The 22,043-nt window shown below is 40.5% G+C and overlaps 1 protein-coding gene across 7 annotated transcripts in view; it reads left to right on the forward strand.

Moving 5' to 3' along the window:
• Positions 1-22,043, forward strand: part of IFT88 (intraflagellar transport 88) — a 159,352-nt gene that overhangs the window by 112,611 nt on the left and 24,698 nt on the right. For 5 of the 7 annotated variants that reach the window (XM_073224637.1, XM_073224712.1, XM_073224886.1 and 2 more), the window contains one exon: positions 14,731-14,797. The exons of 1 other annotated variant lie outside the window; for it this stretch is intronic. In XM_073224637.1, the coding sequence (XP_073080738.1) occupies positions 14,731-14,797 (67 nt within the window). Of the gene's footprint in view, positions 1-955; positions 1,000-14,730; positions 14,798-22,043 lie in introns of those variants that run through there. One more of the 7 variants, XM_073224829.1, reaches the window with a different exon arrangement.

A 22,043-nucleotide genomic window follows, 5' to 3' on the forward strand; every position in this document is an offset into this window, starting at 1 on the left:
ATACTTGATAATAAGGGTGAATGCAATAACCACATTGTTTTTCTTGTGAAACCTTCATAAGAGTATTTATCAATGATACCTTAATAGAAAGTAAGTGAAAATAAATAAAAGGACAGAGAGTCAGTATTAAGATCTCATAAAAGTATAGCTTTAAAATTGTATGGAAAAAATGCAAAATTTTACAAGTTTATATATACATAATGCTATAAGAGTTTTATTGCACATTTTATACATTATTTTGCATTTACAGAGTTCAACAAAAATAAGATAATATATATGTTTGATATCAAATTTGTGATTTAGGCACTGGTTACATTTTCTAGGGAAAGGTTACCAATTCCTGCTTTTGTTAAAAGCCACTGATTTTAGTGCTTTCCTGTATTGCGTGTGTTAGTTCCTTAGTTCATCCATTCAGGAAGCATTATTAAAATGGACCATGCATTGTGCAAGGTAGAGTGATATGTATGAGTTGGCCTCAGTGCTCAAGGTTCTCAAGACATGTGGGAGAATAAAAGTGAACACAGGCTACTCTGCCAGGCAGCACAGGGAGCCCTGTAGTAGAGGGAACATGAAGAGCTGTGGAATTGAGAGGTAGAGAAGGTCAGCTCAAGATGAGGAATTCAGGGGTGGTTCCTGGAGCAGCTAGTGTTTGGAGTGGGTGTGTCTAGACGCTTGGAATAGGATGCGGAAAGGAAAAAGTATGAGAAGAGGCCTTGAGGGTGGGACCTTACAGCCATGTTCATGGATTCTTTGGAATTGAAGCCACAAAGAAATGTCTTAAACTCTGTTTTCTCTTGAATTTGAAGTCAGAGCCAATCTTAAGAACCCTTAACTAGGTAACAAGTAATTGCTGCTTGGACAAAATTCTAGTCTTATGGAATAAAATTCTGGGCTTTTCTCCCGACTCGACTGTTGATCCGCTATGTGACCTGGCATGGACATTCATCCTTTCCAGACTCATCAGCTGTGAAATGAGGACAGCGCTCTGTCTAGGTCAGCACTTCTCATACTGCGGTGAAGTCGTTCTGCACTCTGACCTGTCACCGACATCACTAGAAGAATAATGATGCACTCATGTCAGAAATTCCAGACCACTGTGAAGTTTATGAACCCTCACTCTTGAGTTCTGTGTTCCCCTCATCAAGGAAGGGCAGGTGACATTTGTGGGCTGGCAGTGTTTTCAGACTTGAGTAGCACTGCTCATGTGACCTGTAAGGATGCATCAACTTTAAAGGCTCTGATTTTATTCCAATTTCAGAAGAAGAGTATATGACTATGATGTGTATTCATTGAAGCACAGGTTTCAAAGGAAAAGTTTCTCTTTTCCAATACTTGTTTATTTAATTTGTTCTACTATTTTATTTATATCTACTATGCCCCTCCATGAACCATGTAATTTTTTTTAAGTTGAATGGTATAGCTTTCCCAGAAGAGGCATGCTATCTTTTTTACATATCATTAAAAAAAATGTTCATAAAATTCAGATAGATTACTATTATAAGTGACATTAATTTAAATACAGATATATGAAGAAAAAAGTGAAATCATTCATCTCACCACTTTGAGATCACTATCAGCATTTTGGTGTATATCTTCCCAGGTATTTTTACAAATATATACAAATACATATCAATACATAGATATTTTTTTAAATGGGACCTTTTGTTTACAAAAATGGTACTTTTACGAAAACACTGTCTTACAACCTGCTTTTCCCCACCACTTAGGAAGATAACATGGACATCTTTCCATGTCAATCAATAAAGATCTCAGTCATTTTTTGTTCCATAGTCCATTATATGACTGCTTCCTTCACATTTTATTTATTTATTTTTATTATACAGTATTAAAGAGATTATAGGTGTACAATACAGTGAACTGCCAAATACATACATAGCAAAATGCTCACCAAGATAATTGTAGTTACCATCTGTTACATACAAAGATATTATTATAGACTGCATATTCCCTATGCTGTACTTTTCATCCCTGTGACTTATTTATAATTGAAAGTTTATTCCTTTCACCTATTACACCCATCCCTCCTCTTCCTCCTCTATGGCAACCACCAGTCTGTTCTCTGTGTCTGTGAGTCTTGTTTCTATTTCTATTTTGTATGTTTAATTTTTTAGATTCCACATATAAGTGAAATTATGTGGTATTAGTCTTTCTCTGTCTGACTAACTTCACTTAGCATAATACTCTCTAGGTCCATCATGTTGTCCCAAAGGGCAAGAATTGATTCCTTTTCATGCCTGAGTAATATTCCATAGCATATGTATACCACATCTTATTTATCCATTCATCTATCAGTGGACACTGAGGTTGTTTGCACATCTTAGGTATTGTAAATAATGTGGTATTGAACATAGGGGTGCATATATCTTTTTGAATTATTTTGTTTTCTTCCGGTAAATTCTCAGAAGTGGAATTATTGGGTTATATGGTATTTTTATCTTTAGAGACTTGAAGAACCTCAGTACTGTTTTCCATAGCAGCTGTACCAGGTTACAGTCCCACCAACAGTATACAAGGGTTTCCTTTTCTTCACATCCTTGCCAACACTTGTTATTTTTTATCTTTTGGATAGTGGCCATTCTGACTGGTGTGAAGTGAATCGCATTATGGTTTTGATTTGCATTTCCCTGATGATTAGTGATATGGAACATCTTTTCATGTGTCTGTTGACTATCTGTATATCTTCTTTGGAAAAATGTTGAGGTCCTCTGCCCATTATTTAATTGGATTATTTTTTTCAATGTTGAGTAATGAGTTCTTTATATATTTTGGATATTAACCCCTTTTTGAATCTATCATTGGCACATACCTGTTTCCATTCAGTAGGCTGCTTTTCATTTTCTTGATGGTTTCCTTTGCTGTGCTGTTTCCTTCACATTTTAGTGTTAATGTGATAAGATTCATTTCTGTCAATCATTGTTTCAGTGCTTTCTCTCTTATCTACTATCAGGCCCTACTTCACACCACTCCAAAGTGAATACAAATTCCCTTGAACTTTATTAAGTGAGAAGATGGATTAAGTATTTCTCCTACCTGGATTCTTCATATACCATATGATGAGAACATCAATATGACTATGTTTAACAAACATTTATTGTGCTCCTAAAATGTGCCTGTTACTCTGTAGATGAGGTGGGTCATGTATCAGATGTGTCAGTATAAGACAGGGCCCTGGGTCCTCCAGGAGTCTGGTCTATTGGCAGGAGAGCCACCAGGAGCAGTCACTGCCATTGGTATCCTGCGGAATTCACAAGCTACCATTATTGGGGACATTTTCTATGGAGGGTGGAGCTTAAGCTTCAGGCCTGCATTTGCATAGGCCCCTTCTATGTAAATTTTTATTGTTGTACCTATTTTATTTTGGTAGTTTTATATTCTCTTTCTCCAGAAGGTTCCCCGAGACTATATAAGCTTAAGGCCCTGCAAAATCTGGATCTGCCCCACTGTCATTATTCCCTTCTCCTAGCTGAAGAATCTACTGTAAGTTATCTACTCTTGATCTTTATGTTGTCACCTCCCAGGAACCCTTCGAATCAGTCTATCCTTGACTCCTTACACTCATGCAGCTAAAATTACCCTAAGGTTGATCACCTCTATGTTGATGAATATAGTGGACACTGTGATTTTTACTTTGCCTGACTTAGCAGCAGCTCTGTCTATGGCCTCAGTGACACAGCACAGCCCCTCTCCTGGGTTCCTTTAGTTCCTCAGGGCTCCCTGGGCCTGCTGTATCCCTCACCACATGCATACAGCGCAGGAGCAGCTCTCAGGCCAGCTGTGGGGTACACGTGGTGCACCACCAGTGGCATCTGATCCACCCAGCAGGCACCCTGTTGTCTCCTGGGATTGCATATGCAGTAGCTCTGTCCTTTGAGGGCTGTGTTAGATGATAACCAAAAATGCTAATGATGAAACCTCTATAGCATAAATGGTATCAGAGATTAAAAGTTAACTGAGTCTTGATTCTTCACATTTCTTTGAACTATGTTTTGATAAATGTTTTGATTTTATTCTGAACTTGATATCTCTGTAACTTCCACACAAAATCATTGCTACAGCTAATAGAGCGGTTGGTACACAAGGTTCATTATGGTGGAATTCATTGATTTTCAATGGTAAATAGGTGTGCAGTTGGGAGAGGATAAGAAAGCATGTTCTCTGCCCACAGGAGCATGGTAGAAGAGAAAGCTAAGCAAGCAGGATGTGAGCGTGAGTGTGAGGCATGCACCAGCGCTGGGGGGCACGTGGACTGAGCATCCCAGTTACACACAGGGCAGTCCTAGATGAGCAAGGGCTGGCAGACAGGGAGTCCCATGGAGAAGCCAGCCGCCTTTCATGCACAAAGTGGGAGGGGCCACCGGTTGCCTGGAGTCAAGAGGACAGAGTGGCCTGTTCGGATCCCACTGCCTTTCCTGGGGCAGGGCAAGGGGTCTGACCGGCAGCGGAGAGGCCTGTGGGCCTGTAACTTGTCTCCAGCAGGGCACAGTTTCCAGGAGCAGGAGAGGCAAAGGGAAGTCATTGAACCAGGATTAGGTTTCTCTTGGTGGGTGAAGCCGAAAGACAGGTGGGCAAACAAGGGACCCAGGGCTGCTGGCGTGGACATACTTATGGTTCTGGGCTGGAAAAAATGTAAGGAGGATTTAAAGAGACTTAATTAAAGGTGTCTGTGAGCCCAGGATTGGAACATTCTAGGAGAGAGCAAGGAGCGAGGGTAGCATGTAGAGGACTCAGTATCCTGCAAAGTGCTCACTTTCCTAAACTGCCCCATGCTGCACACGGGGTTACATAAGCAGGACACGAGATATTTTCTCACATTTGATTTTAAAAACTTTCAAGTTATATGGGCATTTGTCTTTATGAGTTTAATTATTTTAGCATTGTATAGGTCTTTTAGATATTTTGGAAATTATTAATCTGTGGATAAGATGAGAACCAATGTTTGAAATACAAAATGTGATAATAGATATTTAAACTTTTATTTTGTTACATCATTTTTAGATTTTCATTTGTTGTAGGGAAGGGGAGAGGTGGTGTTTCAAGGGAAGTTTTTTTTTTAATAGAAAAATTTGAGCAGGATTGCATGTATTTGAAAATCCTAAATTTTAGCAGTGCTTCATTTTTTTTTTTTTTTGAGAGGGCATCTCTCATATTTATTGATCAAATGGTTGTTAACAACAATAAAATTCAGTATAGGGGGGTCAACGCTCAATGTACAATCATTAATTCATCTCAAGCCTAATTCTCGTCAGTCTCCAATCTTCTGAAGCATAACGAATAAGTTCTTACATGGTGAATGAATTCTTACATAGTGAATAAATTCTTACATGGTGAACAGTACAAGGGCATTCATCACAGAAACTTTCGGTTTTGATCATGCAATATGACCTATAAACAATCAGGTCAAATATGAATATTTGTTTGATTTTTGTACTTGATTTATATGTTGATCCCACATTTCTCCTATTATTATTATTATTTTTATTTTTAATAAAATGCTGAAGTGGTAGGTAGATGCAAGATAAAGGTAGAAAACATAGTTTAGTGCTGTAAGAAGGCAAATGTAGATGATGAGATGATCAGGTGTGTGATTATGGACTAACTATTAATCCAGGCTAGACAAGGGCAGCAAGACATCCACGGATGCAGAAGATTTCTCTCAAAGCAGGGGGGGTGAGGTTCTGAGCCTCACCTCTGTTGATCCCCAAATTCTCACCTGATGGCCCCCCTGTGACTGTGCCTGTCTTAGGTTGTTCCTCCCTTGAGGAATCTTACCCGTCTCTGGCTAACCAGTCATCTTCCGGGGCCATACAGGGAAATGTAAAGTTGGTAAGTGAGAGAGAAGCCATATTGTTTGCAAAGGTTAGCTTTTTACTTCTTTGCAGATTTATGCCTTGTGGCTTCTATGCCCAGCACTTGTCTCGAGGTATCTTTACCACCTGGAGGAATTATGATACTCGGTAAATTCGATATGAGGCACGAATTCTATTTAAGGGTTGTAATTAGGAAGGAAGAAGAAAAGCTATAGATGTAGCATATGAAGGAAACATGGGAGGATTGATTATTTCTTTGACATACCTTCTTGTATAGTACCTTAAGTATGTATAGGTTTTAAACTACTAACTAATTTGCACACACATATTAACATAATAGGAATACGGTGACATAAACAAAGCAAATCTATAATTACCATCCATCTCCAGTGAAGCCAAGAAAACCATTTAGGCACCCTAGGCATTTGTGAAAATTTATCTATGATATGATGGATATTGTCCAACTGTACTTGAACCATCAGACAAATTAAAGCAGCCCATTTCTGGGATCTGTTCACATCCCATATGTTCTTTTAACCATAGATAGTCTATAGTCATGAGATTTTGGAGTGCTACAACTTGCACCCCTCCCAACTCCTGGTTGAGTTCCAACAGTACAGATCCGGTCAAATTCGTTATCTCACTGTATGCACATGCCAGCCTAGACATCTCCCTCCTCATTCCTATGGCAAGTCCAGGAGACGGTGGGCTGGATGCAGCCACAACCGCAGCATCGTCCGGATCCCTGTGGAGGCTTTTTGATGATCATCCCCCGCACAAGTCCCCCAGAGAGTGCTGATGCCGGAAGCTCCTCCTCATATCGCATCTTAGTTCATTTTCTGGGTATCCAAGCTAGGCCTTGATCTTCTGCATAGAAACAAACAGACCCTTTGCCCACACTTTGACATGCCCTCTATACCACTGTGCAGAACTCATTGGAGGTCAGCACACAGTAACTGCTTTTTTTTTTTTTTTAATTAAGAGAAAGGAATATTATCAGAAAAGAGTACCTCCATAGCTGATCATCTGACAGCCTTTAAGTGATCAACATTAAGGATATTTAAAGCATGCGTTGATCTTTGATTTACCGATAGTTTTATCCTGTTAAGGAGTAATCCCCCTTTTCTTTCTTTCTTTCTTTCTTTCTTTCTTTCTTTTTTTTTTTTTTTAATTTTTAATCTACACTTACATGAAGAATACTATGTTTACTATGCTCTCCCCTATATCAGGTCCCCCCTAACAACCACATTACGGTTACTGTCCATCAGCTTAGCAAAATGTTGTAGAGTCACTACTTGTCCTCTCTGTGTTGTGCAGCCCACCCTCCCCTTTCTCCCTCCCCCCATGCATGCTAATCTTAACACCCCTCTTCTGCTTCCCCCCGTTATCCCTCCCTGCCCACCCATCCTCCCCAGTTCCTTTCCCTTTGGTACCTGTTAGTCCATTTTTGGGTTCTGTAATTCTGCTGCTGTTTTGTTCCTTCAGTTTTTCCTTTGTTCCTATACTCCTCAGATGAGTGAAATCATTTGGTATTTCTCTTTCTCCGCTTGGCTTATTTCACTGAGCATAATACTCTCCAGCTCCATCCATGTTGCTGCAAATGGTTGGATTTTTCCACTTCTTATGGCTGAGTAGTATTCCATTGTGTATATGTACCACATCTTCTTTATCCATTCATCTACCGATGGACATTTAGGTTGCTTCCAATTCTTGGCTATTGTAAATAGTGCTGCGATAAACATAGGAGTGCATCTGTCTTTCTCAAACTTGATTGCTGCGTTCTTAGGGTAAATTCCTAGGAGTGGAATTCCTGGGTCAAATGGTAGGTCTGTTTTGAGCATTTTGATGCACCTCCATACTGCTTTCCACAATGGTTGAACTAATTTACATTCCCACCAGCAGTGTAGGAGGGTTCCCCTTTCTCCACAGCCTCTCCAACATTTGTTGTTGTTTGTCTTTTGGATGGCAGCTATCCTTACTGGTGTGAGGTGATACCTCATTGTAGTTTTAATTTGCATTTCTCTGATAATTAGCGATGTGGAGCATCTTTTCATGTGTCTCTTGGCCATCTGTATTTCTTTTTTGGAGAACTGTCTGTTCAGTTCCTCTGCCCATTTTTTAATTGGGTTATTTGTTTTTTGTTTGTTGAGGCGTGTGAGCTCTTCATATATTCTGGACGTCAAGCCTTTATCGGATCTGTCATTTTCAAATATATTCTCCCATACTGTAGGGTTCCTTTTTGTTCTATTGATGGTGTCTTTCGCTGTACAGAAGCTTTTCAGCTTAATGTAGTCCCACTTGCTCATTTTTTTTTTTTGCTGTTGTTTTCCTTGCCCGGGGAGATATGTTCAAGAAGAGATCACTCATGTTTATGTCTAAGAGGTTTTTGCCTATGTTTTTTTCCAAGAGTTTAATGGTTTCATGACTTACATTCAGGTCTTTGATCCATTTTGAGTTTACCTTTGTATATGGGGTTAGACAATGGTCCAGTTTCATTCTCCTACATGTAGCTGTCCAGTTTTGCCAGCACCATCTGTTGAAGAGACTGTCATTTTGCCATTGTATGTCCATGGCTCCTTTATCAAATATTAATTGACCATATATGTTTGGGTTAATTTCTGGGGTCTCTAATCTGTTCCACTGGTCTGTGGCTCTGTTCTTGTGCCAGTACCAAATTGTCTTGATTACTATGGCTTTGTAGTAGAGCTTGAAGTTGGGGAGTGAGATCCCCCCTACTTTATTCTTCTTTTTCAGGATTGCTTTGGCTATTCGGGGTCTTTGGTGTTTCCATATGAATTTTTGATTTATTTGTTCCAATTCATTGAAGAATGTTGCTGGTAATTTGAGAGGGATTGCATCAAATCTGTATATTGCTTTGGGCAGGATGTCCATTTTGACGATATTAATTCTTCCTAGCCATGAGCATGGGATGAGTTTCCATTTATTAGTGTACCCTTTAATTTCTCTTAAGAGTGACTTGTAGTTTTCAGAGTATAAGTCTTTCACTTCTTTGGTTAGGTTTATTCCTAGGTATTTTATTCTTTTTGATGCAATGGTGAATGGAATTGTTTTCCTGATTTCTCTTTCTATTGATTCGTTGTTAGTGAATAGGAAAGCTACAGATTTCTGTGTGTTAATTTTGTATCCTGCAACTTTGCTGTATTCCGATATCAGTTCTAGTAGTTTTGGAGTGGAGTCTTTAGGGTTTTTTATGTACAGTATCATATCATCTGCAAATAGTGACAGTTTAACTTCTTCGTTACCAATCTGGATTCCTTGTATTTCTTTGTTTTGTCTGATTGCCGTAGCTAGGACCTCCAGTACTATGTTAAATAACAGTGGGGAGAGCGGGCATCCCTGTCTGGTTCCCGATCTCAGAGGAAATGCTTTCAGCTTCTCGCTGTTCAGTATAATGCTGGCTGTGGGTTTATCATATATGGCCTTTATTATGTTGAGGTACTTGCCCTCTATTCCCATTTTGCTGAGAGTTTTTATCATGAATGGATGTTGAATTTTGTCAAATGCATTTTCAGCATCTATGGAGATGATCATGTGGTTTTTGTCTTTCTTTTTGTTGATGTGGTGGATGATGTTGATGGATTTTCGAATGTTGTACCATCCTTGCATCCCTGGGATGAACCCCACTTGGTCATGGTGTATGATCCTTTTGATATACTGTTGAATTCTGTTTGCTAATATTTTATTGAGTATTTTTGCATCTACATTCATCAGGGATATTGGTCTGTAATTTTCTTTTTTGGTGGGATCTTTGCCTGGTTTTGGTATTAGGGTGATGTTGGCCTCATAGAATGAGTTTGGGAGTATTCCCTCTTCTTCTATTTTGTGGAACACTTTAAGGAGAATGGGTATTATGTCTTCTCTGTGTGTCTGATAAAATTCCGAGGTAAATCCGTCCGGCCCCGGGGTTTTGTTCTTGGGTAGTTTTTTTATTACCGTTTCAATTTCTTTGCTCGTAATTGGTTTGTTTAACTTTTGTGTTTCTTCCTTGGTCAGTCTTGGGAGGTTGTATTTTTCTCGGAAGTTGTCCATTTCTTCTAGGTTTTCCAGCTTGTTGGCATATAGGTTTTCATAGTAGTCTTTAATAATTCTTTGTATTTCTGTGGAGTCTGTCGTGATTTTTCCATTGTATTTCTGATTATGTTGATTTGTGTTGACTCTCTTTTTCTCTTAATAAGTTGGGCTAGAGGCTTATCTATTTTGTTTATTTTCTCAAAGAACCAGCTCTTGGTTTCGTTGATTTTTGCTATTGTTTTATTCTTCTCAATTTTGTTCATTTCTTCTCTGATCTTTATTATGTCCCTCCTTCTGCTGACTTTAGGCCTCCTTTGTTCTTCTTTTTCCAGTTTTAATAATTGTGATGTTAGACTATTCATTTGGGATTGTTCTTCCTTCTTCAAGTGTGCCTGGATTGCTATATACTTTCCTCTTAAGACTGCTTTTGCTGCATCCCACAGAAGTTGGGGCTTAGTGTTGTTGTTGTCATTTGTTTCTATATATTCCTTGATCTCTATTTTGATTTGTTCATTGATCCATTGATTATTTAGTAGCATGTTGTTAAGCCTCCATGTGTTTGTGAGCCTTTTTGTTTTCTTTGTAGAATTTATTTCTACTTTCATACCTTTGTGGTCTGAAGAATTGGTTGGTAGAATTTCAATATTTTGGAATTTACTGAGGCTCTTTTTGTGAGCTAGTATGTGGTCTATTCTGTAGAATGTTCCATGTGCCCTTGAGAAGAATGTGTATCCTGTTGCTTTTGGATGTAGAGTTCTATATATGTCTATTAGGTCCATCTGTTCTAGTGTGTTGTTCAGTGCCTGTGTGTCTTTACTTATTTTCTGCCCGGTGGATCTATCCTTTGGGGTGAGTGGTGTGTTGAAGTCTCCTACAATGAATGCATTGCAGTCTATTTCCCTCTTTAGTTCTGTTAGTATTTGCTTCACATATGCTGGTGCTCCTGTATTGGGTGCATATATATTTAGAATGGTTATATCCTCTTGTTGGACTGAGCCCTTTATCATTATGTAGTGGCCTTCTTTATCTCTTGTTACTTTCTTTGTTTTGAAGTCTATTTTGTCTGATATTAGTACTGCAACCCCTGCTTTCTTCTCACTGTTGTTTGCCTGAAATATGTTTTTCCATCCCTTGACTTTTAGTCTATGCTTATCTTTGGGTTTAAGGTGAGTTTCTTGTAAGCAGCATATAGATGGGTCTTGCTTTTTTATCCATTCTATTACTCTATGTCTTTTGATTGGTGCATTAAGTCCATTTACATTTAGGGTGACTATTGAGAGATATGTACTTATTGCCATTTCAGGCTTTAGATTCGTGGTTACCAAAGGTTCAAGGTTAGCTTCTTTAGTATCTTACTGCCTAAATTAGCTCGCTTATTGAGCTGTTATATACACTGTCTGGAGATTCTTTTCTTCTCTCCCTTCTTATTCCTCCTCCTCCATTTTTCATATGTTGTGTGTTTTGTTCTGTGCTCTTTTTAGGGGTGCTCCCATCTAGAGCAGTCCCTGTAGGATGCCCTGTAGAGGTGGTTTGTGGGAAGCAAATTCCCTCAGCTTTTGCTTGTCTGGGAATTGTTTAATCCCGCCATCATATTTAAATGATAGTCATGCTGGATACAGTATCCTTGGTTCAAGGCCCTTCTGTTTCATTGCATTAAGTATATCATGCCATTCTCTTCTGGCCTGTAGGGTTTCTGTTGAGAAGTCTGATGTTAGCCTGATGGGTTTTCCTTTATAGGTGACCTTTTTCTCTCTAGCTGCCTTTAAAACTCTTTCCTTGTCCTTGATCCTTGCCATTTTAATTACTCTATGTGTCTTGGTGTTGTCCTCCTTGGATCCTTTCTGTTGGGGGTTCTGTGTAATTCCATGGTCTGTTCGATTATTTCCTCCCCCAGTTTGGGGAAGTTTTCAGCAATTGTTTCTTCAAAGACACTTTCTATCCCTTTTCCTCTTTCTTCCTCTTCTGGTATCCCTATAATACGAATGTTATTCCTTTTGTATTGGTCACATATTTCTCTTAGTGTTGTTTCATTCCTGGAGATCCTTTTATCTCTCTCTATGTCAGCTTCTATACGTTCCTGTTCTCTGACTTCTATTCCTTCAATGGCCTCTTGCATCTTATCCATTCTGCTTATAAATCCTTCCAGGGATTGTTTCACTTCTGTGATCTCTTTCCTGACATCTGTGATCTCCTTCCGGACTTCATCCCACTGCTCTTGCATTTTTCTCTGCATCTCATCCCACTGCTCTTGCATTTTTCTCTGCATCTCATCCCACTGCTCTTGCATTTTTCTCTGCATCTCATCCCATTGCTCTTGCATTTTTCTCTGCATCTCATCCCATTGCTCTTGCATTTTTCTCTGCATCTCTGTCAGCATGTTCATGATTTTTATTTTGAATTCTTTTTCAGGAGGACTAGTTAGGTCTGTCTCCTTCTCAGGTGTTGTCTCTGTGATCTTTGTCTGCCTGTAGTTTTGCCTTTTCATGGTGATAGAGATAGTTTGCAGAGCTGGTACAAGTGACCGCTGGAAGAGCTTCCCTTCTTGTTGCTTTGTAGCCTTTTCCTGGGAGAATAGCGACCTCTAGTTGCTTGTGCTGGGCAGCTGTGCGCAGGCAGGGCTTCTGCTTCCTGCCCAGTTGCTTTGGGGTTTATCTCCGCTGTTGCTGTGGGCTTGGCCTTGCTGGGGCTGTTCCTCCAAAATGGTGGAGCCCCGTTGGGAGGGGGAGCAGCCAGGAGGCTATTTATCTCTGTAAGGGGTCTCTGTGCTCCCTGCTGCCCAGGGGGTTAGAGTGCCCAGAGATCCCCAGATTCCCTGCCTCTGGTCTAAGTGATCTGTCCTGCCCCTTTAAGACTTCCAAAAAGCACTCTCCAAACCAAAACAACAACAGCAACAATGAGAGAGGGAACAGAAAGACAGAAAAAAAAAAGGAAAAAACAAGCGATTTTTTTTTTTTTTTTGTCCTCAGGTGCCGGTCCCAGGCACCCGCTCACTGGTCCTGCTGCCCTGTCTCCCTAGCACCAGGGTCCCTGTCCTTTCAAGGCTTCCAAAAAGCACCCACCCACCGGTCCCGCAGGGAAGGAACGCTCGATATTCTTTGTCCTCAGGCACTGGTCCCAGGCACCCGCTCACCAGTCCTGCTGCCCTGCCTCCCTAGCACCGGGGTCCCTGTCCCTTTTAGGCTTCCAAAAAGCACTCGCAGAAAAGAGAAAAAAAAAAAGGGGGAAAAACGTGCGATTTCCTCTGTCCTCAAGTGCCGGTCTGAGGCACCCGCCCACCAGTCCCGCAGGGAAAAACGTGGGATATTCTTTGTCCTCAGGCGCCAGTCCCAGGCACCCGCTCACCAGTCCCGCCACCCTGCCTCCCTAGCACTGGGGTCCCTGTCCCTTTAAGGCTTCCAAAAAGCGCTCGCCAAAAAGAGAAAAAAAAAAAGGGGAAAACGCGCGATTTCCTCTGTCCTCAGGCACCGGTCTCAGGCACCCGCCAGCCGGTCCCGCAGGGAGAAACGCGGGATATTCTTTGTCCTCAGGCGCCGGTCCCAGGCACCTGCTCACCGGTCCCGCCACCCTGCCTCCCTAGCAACGGGGGCCCGTCCCTTTAAGGCTTCCAAAAAGCACTCGCCAAAAAAAAAAAACCGCTCCGGTTTCTTTCCACCAGCCGGGAGCCGGGGGGAGGGGCTCTCGGGTCCCGCTGGGCCAGGGCTTGTATCTTACCCCCTTCGCAAGGCGCTGGGTTCTTGCAGGTGTGGATGTGGTCTGGATGTTGTCCTGTGTCCTGTGGTCTCTATTTTAGGAAGATTTTTCTTTGTTATATTTTCATAGCTCTATGTGTTTTTGGGAGGAGATTTCCACTGCTCTACTCACGCCGCCATCCTGAGCAGTGCTTCATTTTATAGAAATGAGTTTTGAATTATTAAGAGGATTAAAATCTTTTTTTCCTACCTCACCCATGATCGGATAATTCATATATATTTGGGGAGTTGCCAGCGTTAAGGGAATAATTTTTTTCATTGAATTTAATTTGCAATTATGTTTATATTATTCAATATCTAAATATATGGACCTACGTTAAGAAATTTTAATTTAATTAAAGAGTAAATATCAAAATCTGTCTGTTTCTGTTCACTAACTATTCTGTCTCTGAAAGAACCATTGTGCATCTGAGAATCTGGCAGTGTGGTTCAAGGTAGATTCAGTGTTAACATAAAACTCCTAACACTTAAGCAAAACACAAAATAACCATAAGATATAAAAAGAAAGTTTTTTTATAAGTTATTCATATAACTTATGAATGTTACCACTTGGAGATATTTCTTATGTTTTAAGGGTGAATTTGTATCAAGAAAGTACACTCTTGAACAGATCTTAGGTATTTTGTGAAATTTTAGTGGTGCCTTTGTTGTAAACATTGAATTTCAAAAGACAGTTTACCTGTGTTTCCCTAAAATAGTTCAGGTCCAGCCATTATAGAATAGGACTGATGCAGGAAATAACCCTTCTCTAGATCACCTTCTTCTTCTCTTCCATCCCCCTTAAATATCATGTTTAAGACCTGAACTTTCATGTCAAGAAAATATTTGGTTTTTAGGTTGTTTGGATAAGCAGGGGTTACCCTGCCCCTGTAGGTGGAAGCACCATTTGAGTATTCACGAAGGACAGGTTGCCCTGTTTGAGCACAGACTCTGAACCCTTTACTTACAGAACATCTCAGTCTTTCCACCTGTAGAATCAGTTCTCAGGTAACCATCGGTTTGGACCCAGCTTTTAGGAAAGGAAAACACTAAGTCTTAAGGGTTACACAGCAATGTTGATTTAAAAAAGTGTTTAGCTTTGAAGGAATATCACTTTTAAACTCATCCTCTTCTTGTTCTAGCGCATAAAGTCTGGCAGAGATGGCAGTGGGGGTTCCCGCAGCAAAAAAGAGGGGAGTGCTAGCAGTGGTGAGTATTCCCTGAACCTTGAAATACTGGATTGAAAGACATCTAGTACATGGGCTTCCAGGAACATCCTGAAATGATCCAACAATGTCCTGTGTTTGTTTTATATACACATAGTAAAACCTCACTCTTCTAATTAATTTTGTAGCAGTCAGTCTGATATATAAATGAGTATTTGTAAATGTTAGTGGATTTTAGTTCTTAAATAGCCATACCTGTTTCTGCTACTTGATTAACAAATAAGTTCATGTTAGATAATCACAGATGTCCATACAAATGAGGTCTTACTGTGTTACATTTTTTTTAAGTTGCATTTTAAAGCCCTACCATGAGAACTAAGATGGTCTTACGGAATGCTGACAGTCCCAAGTTTTTATACGTTAGTGTAGAAATAGTGCCATTCCAGGAATCAGCAGACAGGTTCTAGTGCCAGTCTTGATCATGACAACCCTGTGTCTCTGGGCCAACCAGATGAATGCTGCAGGCTCCAGGGGATTTCTGAAGTTGTTTGTACCTCCAAGTTCCTTGACTCTGGCTGCTTGTGACATCATCACTTCCCAAGAAGGTGTTGTTTTCCTTCACTTTTTCCCATCAACAATATCTACCTTCTTTCTGTGTTTCAAGGGGCTAGTGTAAGTTAAACTTAGTAGAAATTTGGTGGTTTTAAAGAAACCAACTGGAAAAATAAATGCTAAATTAGGATCTATAAATACACTTACATTATCTCCTTTCCATGGCACTATCATGCATGTGTGACCTGGTCCATGTAACTACCCAGCCTCACTCTACCTTTTTGTGATGTAAAGTGGGGACAAAGAAATTGTAACCCATAGTTTAGGAAGGCCTCTTTGTCTTCATTTATAAACACTTGCTGGATGCATACTATGTGCCAGACAAACTCTATGCTAAGTACCAAGGACATAGGGATGCATAAGACATGCCCCTGCGCTCAAGGAAATGGGAATCTAGATGGAAAGACACACAAGTTGCTCATGTTGCTGAGAGTGCTGCCATGATAGAGAGAGGCACTTGTGTTTTCTAGATTTCCTAAGTATGAAACTGGGACAAATGTTCTTTCTTGAATTCAGAGCTCTGCTTTGCTAAGTATGTTGAGGCAGTTAGAATCATAAGTGACATCTAGTTCTAGCAAGACAGCTCGATCCTCCAAGGATCAGTCCAGCTTTTCCAGCTGAACCTTATGACCCTGACCTGTTTACCTTTAGGTCACAGGAGCTGTTACCTAGAGCTTGAGAAATTCATAGAAGTGGCGCTGAGCCTGAGTCCCAAGAGTGCCCAGGGCAGTCCCACATCCAGGAGCAGCCGTTGCCTGTCTCACTAGCCTTCAGTGGTCAGGATGGACATTGACGTCTCCATACTGTCCCCCAGGCCTCTGAAAGGCCCTCACTTCTGTCACCCCACAACTCCTGCTCTAATGGATACATCTGACTGTCAGGGATTGGACCTAGCTGAGTCCTGGGGCTGAGAGATCTGTCCCAGCAGCAGTGCATAGGCCAGAAGCAGCTATGCAGGCCTGCAGCTTCTTACCTAAAGCCTCTGGAGCCAGGTGTGTTGTGGAGTTCAGCATTTTTTGGAGTTTAGAAAAGTAACATGGTGCATTAGCAATATTTCATGTAGTACCCATAGGAAGTACCTCATTGTCAAACATACTATTATTAATTCCATGAAACATTAATATTCATACTAAGAATGAATAATGGCTAAAAATAGTTTTATGTCAAGTCACGTTTTAGGCCCAAGAAGTTGACATATTGTTACCTGAAAACTTGCCTTTCAGAGCTCTTTAGAATTTATAAGTGTAAATGAGGGATCATGAACCTGTATATACCAAAAATGTCCTTAGCAGCCAAGAAATCAGCAGATAAGGCACTGCGCCTCAGTGGAAAGAGGCTCTGGAGGTTCCCCAAACCAGCTTGCTCTTTGCTCATCCTTGCACTTAAGAAGCAGGCCATCTGTGACATGAGCGTGTCTGAAGTTGTGTTGCTTTAAGAAGGGAAATATTCCCATAGGAAACACTTCATTACTTATTAAAATTCTAGGACCAGATTCACCATCTTCTAAGGACCCTGCACTTCCCTCTAAAAATCTCAAGCACAGAGTAACCAATCATTTCCTCCCAAAACAGTTCCAACAACCTTACATTAAATTCTCAGAGTCTTCCCTGGTAATCTGTAAACTTATGAAATGTCATCAGTGTTAACCCCTAAACCTGAGTTACCCAGATGTCTTCACTCTGAAAATCTACTTCAGAAATATCAGGACCTCCTAAAAATGCTGGGCCATGCCCTCAGACGTGATGGAGAGGCTGGTGCTGGACCTGAGCCCAGCAGACAGTGTCCTGAGTCCCAGCCCAATAAAGTCCCCATGCAGGTTCTGACACCTGCCTTCTGGGAGCATCAAGGGCTTGGGGCATGCCTCAGGCCAGCAAGGCAGCAGGCCCTCCGAGGCGAAGAGCTCCTGCTGGCCTTTCCATCCTGAAGTCAGGCCATGCCTCGGAAGAAAATGAGCGCTCCAGCTGGGCCCAGGGCCTCCCCCACCATCAGGTCAGGTCAGGTCAGTGGAGAAAAGATATGTAGAAAAGGGGAGGCTGCCCCGGATCTGATAACTGGTGGAGGGAAGAGACACCTTTCTGCCGAAAACTCACCTCCTGCTCCTGGCCTTCCTCGCTGCTTCTGTTTCTTTTATTTTTTAAATCAATTTTCCTTTCTCTCATCCAGTCCTTTTCAGCCCAACACAAATAGTCAGTTCTAATGTACAAATAAGCTTTATTCTCACACGAGGGAGTTTGAAGTAGGAACTCTACGTTACTGAGGCATTTTTGTAAGCTAGGTTTCATCGTGCTTGATTCTCTTGGCACAGACTTAAAGCACTAAGTAAGCAGTTCTTCCCAGGTACTTGCTTGCTTTCTTTCTTCCCCTGTCATTTGCCTTTGTGTTCCTTATGTCCTAACACCTTAAGTTGTGTATCATCCCAGACTTCTTTACTTCCTCCTGCAGCAGGAGTATGAATGCCTCTCTTAGAGACATTGCCGGTTCACACTTACACTTTCCCAAGAACCATGATTTCTGCCTCCTTTCTCCATCTCTTGACAGAGGTCACAGTGCAAGGCTGGCCTGGCTCTGAAGTCTGAATGGACCATACTTTCTCCTTCCTTCTGCCTTGCCAGGCCCCCCACCCAGAGCACCCTGTAGCACACTGTCAATGCATGCCCATCCTCACCAGCAATAATTCTGGAGGTAGTGTCCTTACGCATTCACCAAACACCATGTAGGATTCCCCCAGGAGAAGCCCCAGCCACTCCCATGTTTCACCTCTAACCTAGGAGACCCAGACATACATCTTAACATGGAAATGTTTGGCCTTTCTGTCTGGGTTAGATCCAGAGTTCAGATAGGGGAGAGGGACAATGTTTTATATGAATCCAAAGAAGGCCAGCCTTAAGCCAGTTTAAGTATAGTATTTTAAAATAAAAGTAGTGCTTACAACTAGATTTTTAAAATACTGCCAGGGAAAGAGGAGCATGGGGAACTTATATATCAGCATTATTCATTTATATAAAACAGCTATTCCTGAAATGCTTGAGGGCCCTTGAAAATTGTTCTTTTTTTTGTGGATCAGACTAGTTTCATTGCAGCCTTATTTTTGCTGTTAATTTAATGAACCTCAGCGCCCTTCCTCTTCAGTGGTTCTCAAATTGTAGCATGTATCAGAATCACCTAGAAAGCTTGTTAAAACAGACTGTATCATGCCTCATATCGAATTTACCGAACATCATAATTCCTCCAGGTGGTAAAGATACCTCGAGACAAGTGCTGGGCATAGAAGCCACAGGGCATAAATCTGCAAAGAAGTAAAAAGCTAACCTTTTCAAACAATAAGGCTTCTCTCTCACTTACCAACTTTACATCTCCCTGTATGGCCCCAGAAGATGACTGGTTAGCCAGAGACGGGTAAGATTCCTCAAGGGAGGAACAACCTAAGACAGGCACAGTCGCAGGGGGGCCATCAGGTGAGAAATTGGGGATCAACAGTGGTGAGGCTTAGAACCTCACCCCCCCTGTTTTGAGAGAAATCTTCTGCATCCGTGGATGTTTTAATGCCCTTGTCTAGCTTGGAATAACACATAGTCTACAGGCACACACCTGATCATCTACAATTGCTCTCTTACAACACTAAACTATGTTTTCTACCTTTATCTTGCATCTACCTACCACTTCAGCATTTTATTAAAAATAAAAAAATAATAATCATAAAGGGAGAAATGTGGGATCCACATATAAATCAAGTATAAAAATCAAACGAATATTCATATTTGACCTGATTGTTTATAATTAATAATGCGTGATCAAAACTGAAAGTTTCTGTGATGACTGCCCTTGCACTGTTCACCATGTAAGAACTTATTCACTATGTAAGAATTCGTTCACCATGTAAGAACTTGTTTGTTATACTTCAGAAGATTGGAGGCTGACGAGAATTAGGCTTGAGATGGATTGATTGTGCACTGAGCATTGACCCCCCTATACAGAATTCTATTGTTGTTAACAACCATTTGATCAATAAATATGAGAGATGCCCTCTCAAAAAAAAAAAAGAGAGAGAAAACAGTTCTCAAACTTTAGCAGGCATCAGAATCCCCCAGAGGGTTTGTTGAAATAGACATTGCCAGGCCCCACTCCCAGCGGGTTCGGTCGGTTTTGGGTGGGACCTAAGGAATTGCATTTCTAATAAACAATGCTGAAACTGTTGTTCTGAGGATCACACTTCCGGAATCACTGACTTAAAACTTAAACCACATGGGCTTTCCTATATTTCCCATAAACAGAGGCTCGCATTCTTTATGACCTGCCGTTTCTTGGCTCATTCTGTCCGTGACATCACCCAACATTTACTTACCAGACAAGGAGACACAGATAATCAACTCAGTAACCCAGCAGGACAGTTAAAAAGGGCCTGGAAAATCCCTTTTACCTTCTTCCTCCACTTCTCCAGCCTTTTCAGAGCTCTAGGCCATGGATCAAACCATGATTAAAATAATACACACATATACATATTTAAGTATATAAATTTCATTGTAAAGAAAAATGTGCTCACGGAGAAGTATGAAAAAAAGTAGAAGAAAAAATTACAATATATATAATTGTCAAATCACATGTTGTACACCTGAAACCAATATAATATTATATATCAACTATACCTCAATTAAAAAAATAGAAAAATTTTTAAAAATAAGCAAACAAAATAAATTATGATCTAAATTTAAGAAAAAAAAATTATCCACAGCTTTCCCACCCAAAACCAACCACTTAATATTTTTGTACATTTACTTCCTGAATTTTATTTCAACTGTTTTGAGATTTTTCTTTTAAACATTGTTGTAATCAAAAAGGACATACATTTTTATATCCTGCATTTGCTTAACATTCTATCATGAACATTTTTATATTATTGGATAGCGTTTGTAAACATTAAATGATTTTAACACTCAAAAAAAAAAAAAAAACCAGACTGCAGAACTCCTACTCCAGCATCTCTGATCAGTCTGTGATGGGCCCAGTAATCTGCATCTCTGACAGGGACCAAGCTGATGCTGATGCTGCTGGTCCTAGGACCACCCTGTTGAGAACCACTGTTGTCACTTAAATGAGATAATACAAGTTTAAATGTGATAAAATGTATAAAAAATTACTGCTACTACTACTATTTGGATTCATAGTGTGTGTGGCAGCCCATAGTCAGCCAGCTCCTGGCTTCATGCCGTGTCTGTCACTCCCAAGCCAGTTACCCTGGAGGGTGTGAGCGTTAGATGTACAACCCCTGGACAGGGCTTAACGCAATGCTTGCCACACTCTGGATGCTGGATGCTGAATAGATGGTGGCTATCATTATTATTACCTGAGACAAATTGCATTGAGAAGCACTAGTGCTTGGTTTAGAATTTTTAGTTTCCATTCCATGATTTTCAGTACTTCAGTTTGTTTTTGCAGAATTAACTTAAAATGAAATGAACTCCTTTTGAATACTTGAAGTAAAAATACTCTTATAAATGCAAAATTTAGGGTCAGGATTTTAACAGCTTAGTGCCAAAACATTAATCAGTTCAAAAAATATTAAATCAAGGCACACTGAAAGTTAGCTTACACAAGTAGAGCTATATTCTACGAGTCCAGTCTTGGTAGTCAATAACTACATAGTCTACCATGGTAAGCTAGGTCAGAGGAGTGACCAGATTCCTGCCTGGTATGTGGACTGCATTTGAAGATGCCAGGAAATCTGCAGAACACATCTGCTTCTCATGGGTGTCTGTCCTCAAAGAATAAGAATGCCTTCTTGTATGGCATCTTCTATTTCACCACGATGGTGGTATTTTGTGACTTATTTTGAGTACAGTGTTATTAAGGTTTCATTTTTAAATTGTTTTTTGTTTACTCTCTGTTATACTTAATGGTTTGCTGCCTTTTTAAATTTAATTTGTATTATGTCTTGGGTGTGAACTTTTCCTTTGGAAATGTATCTCTTAGTTTTACAGGGAAACTGAATACTGATTTTATAATGAAAATTAGTAGGGTAATATGACTCAGTGAACAGAAATTCACTTTAAGGTCAACTTTCTGGGGAATATATCTTTTATAGAGTACATTATAACCATGTTTTATTTTTTTAAATCAAAGTTTTATTTTAAGACTGTAGTCCAAGGGTGAGCAAATTTCTGACTAGAATACTTTCTCACAGTGTGTTTGTGCCTCAGTGGTGTCACATGCAAAGAGTGAACACCTCATGCTTAGTACCCACCACCTATGAAGAGACAGAGATGACTGTCTAAGGAGGTGACATAGAAAAGACACATGTAAATGCACCTAAATTCAAAGCATCACATCCACAAAATGTAGCTGGTCTCCAGGGAGAAAGACAGTATGTGCAGGCAGAAACACTGTGGGAAGCAAGAGGGGCTGAGCATTCTTGTTTCTCCAGAGTATTACTCCTGTCCCAGTGCGAGTGCCCTCTTCACCCGAGGAGGAGTTGTGCTGGACGTGCTGCACCCACCCCTTTGAAGCCTGTGGGAAACACAAAGGGAACTTGATTAGTCATGAATATCACTGTAACACCAAAGTAGTCTCTGTATCACAGATCCTAAAGAAATTGGTCTCTGTTAGTCTGCCCTGCTGGTCTGATCTACAAATGGGTCACCTGTTTTCTGGTACAGTGATTCTTTTTATTAAAGTGTTGTTAA

The sequence above is a fragment of the Manis javanica genome, chromosome 1 (assembly GCF_040802235.1).
Source record: "Manis javanica isolate MJ-LG chromosome 1, MJ_LKY, whole genome shotgun sequence".
Lineage (NCBI taxonomy): Eukaryota > Metazoa > Chordata > Mammalia > Pholidota > Manidae > Manis > Manis javanica.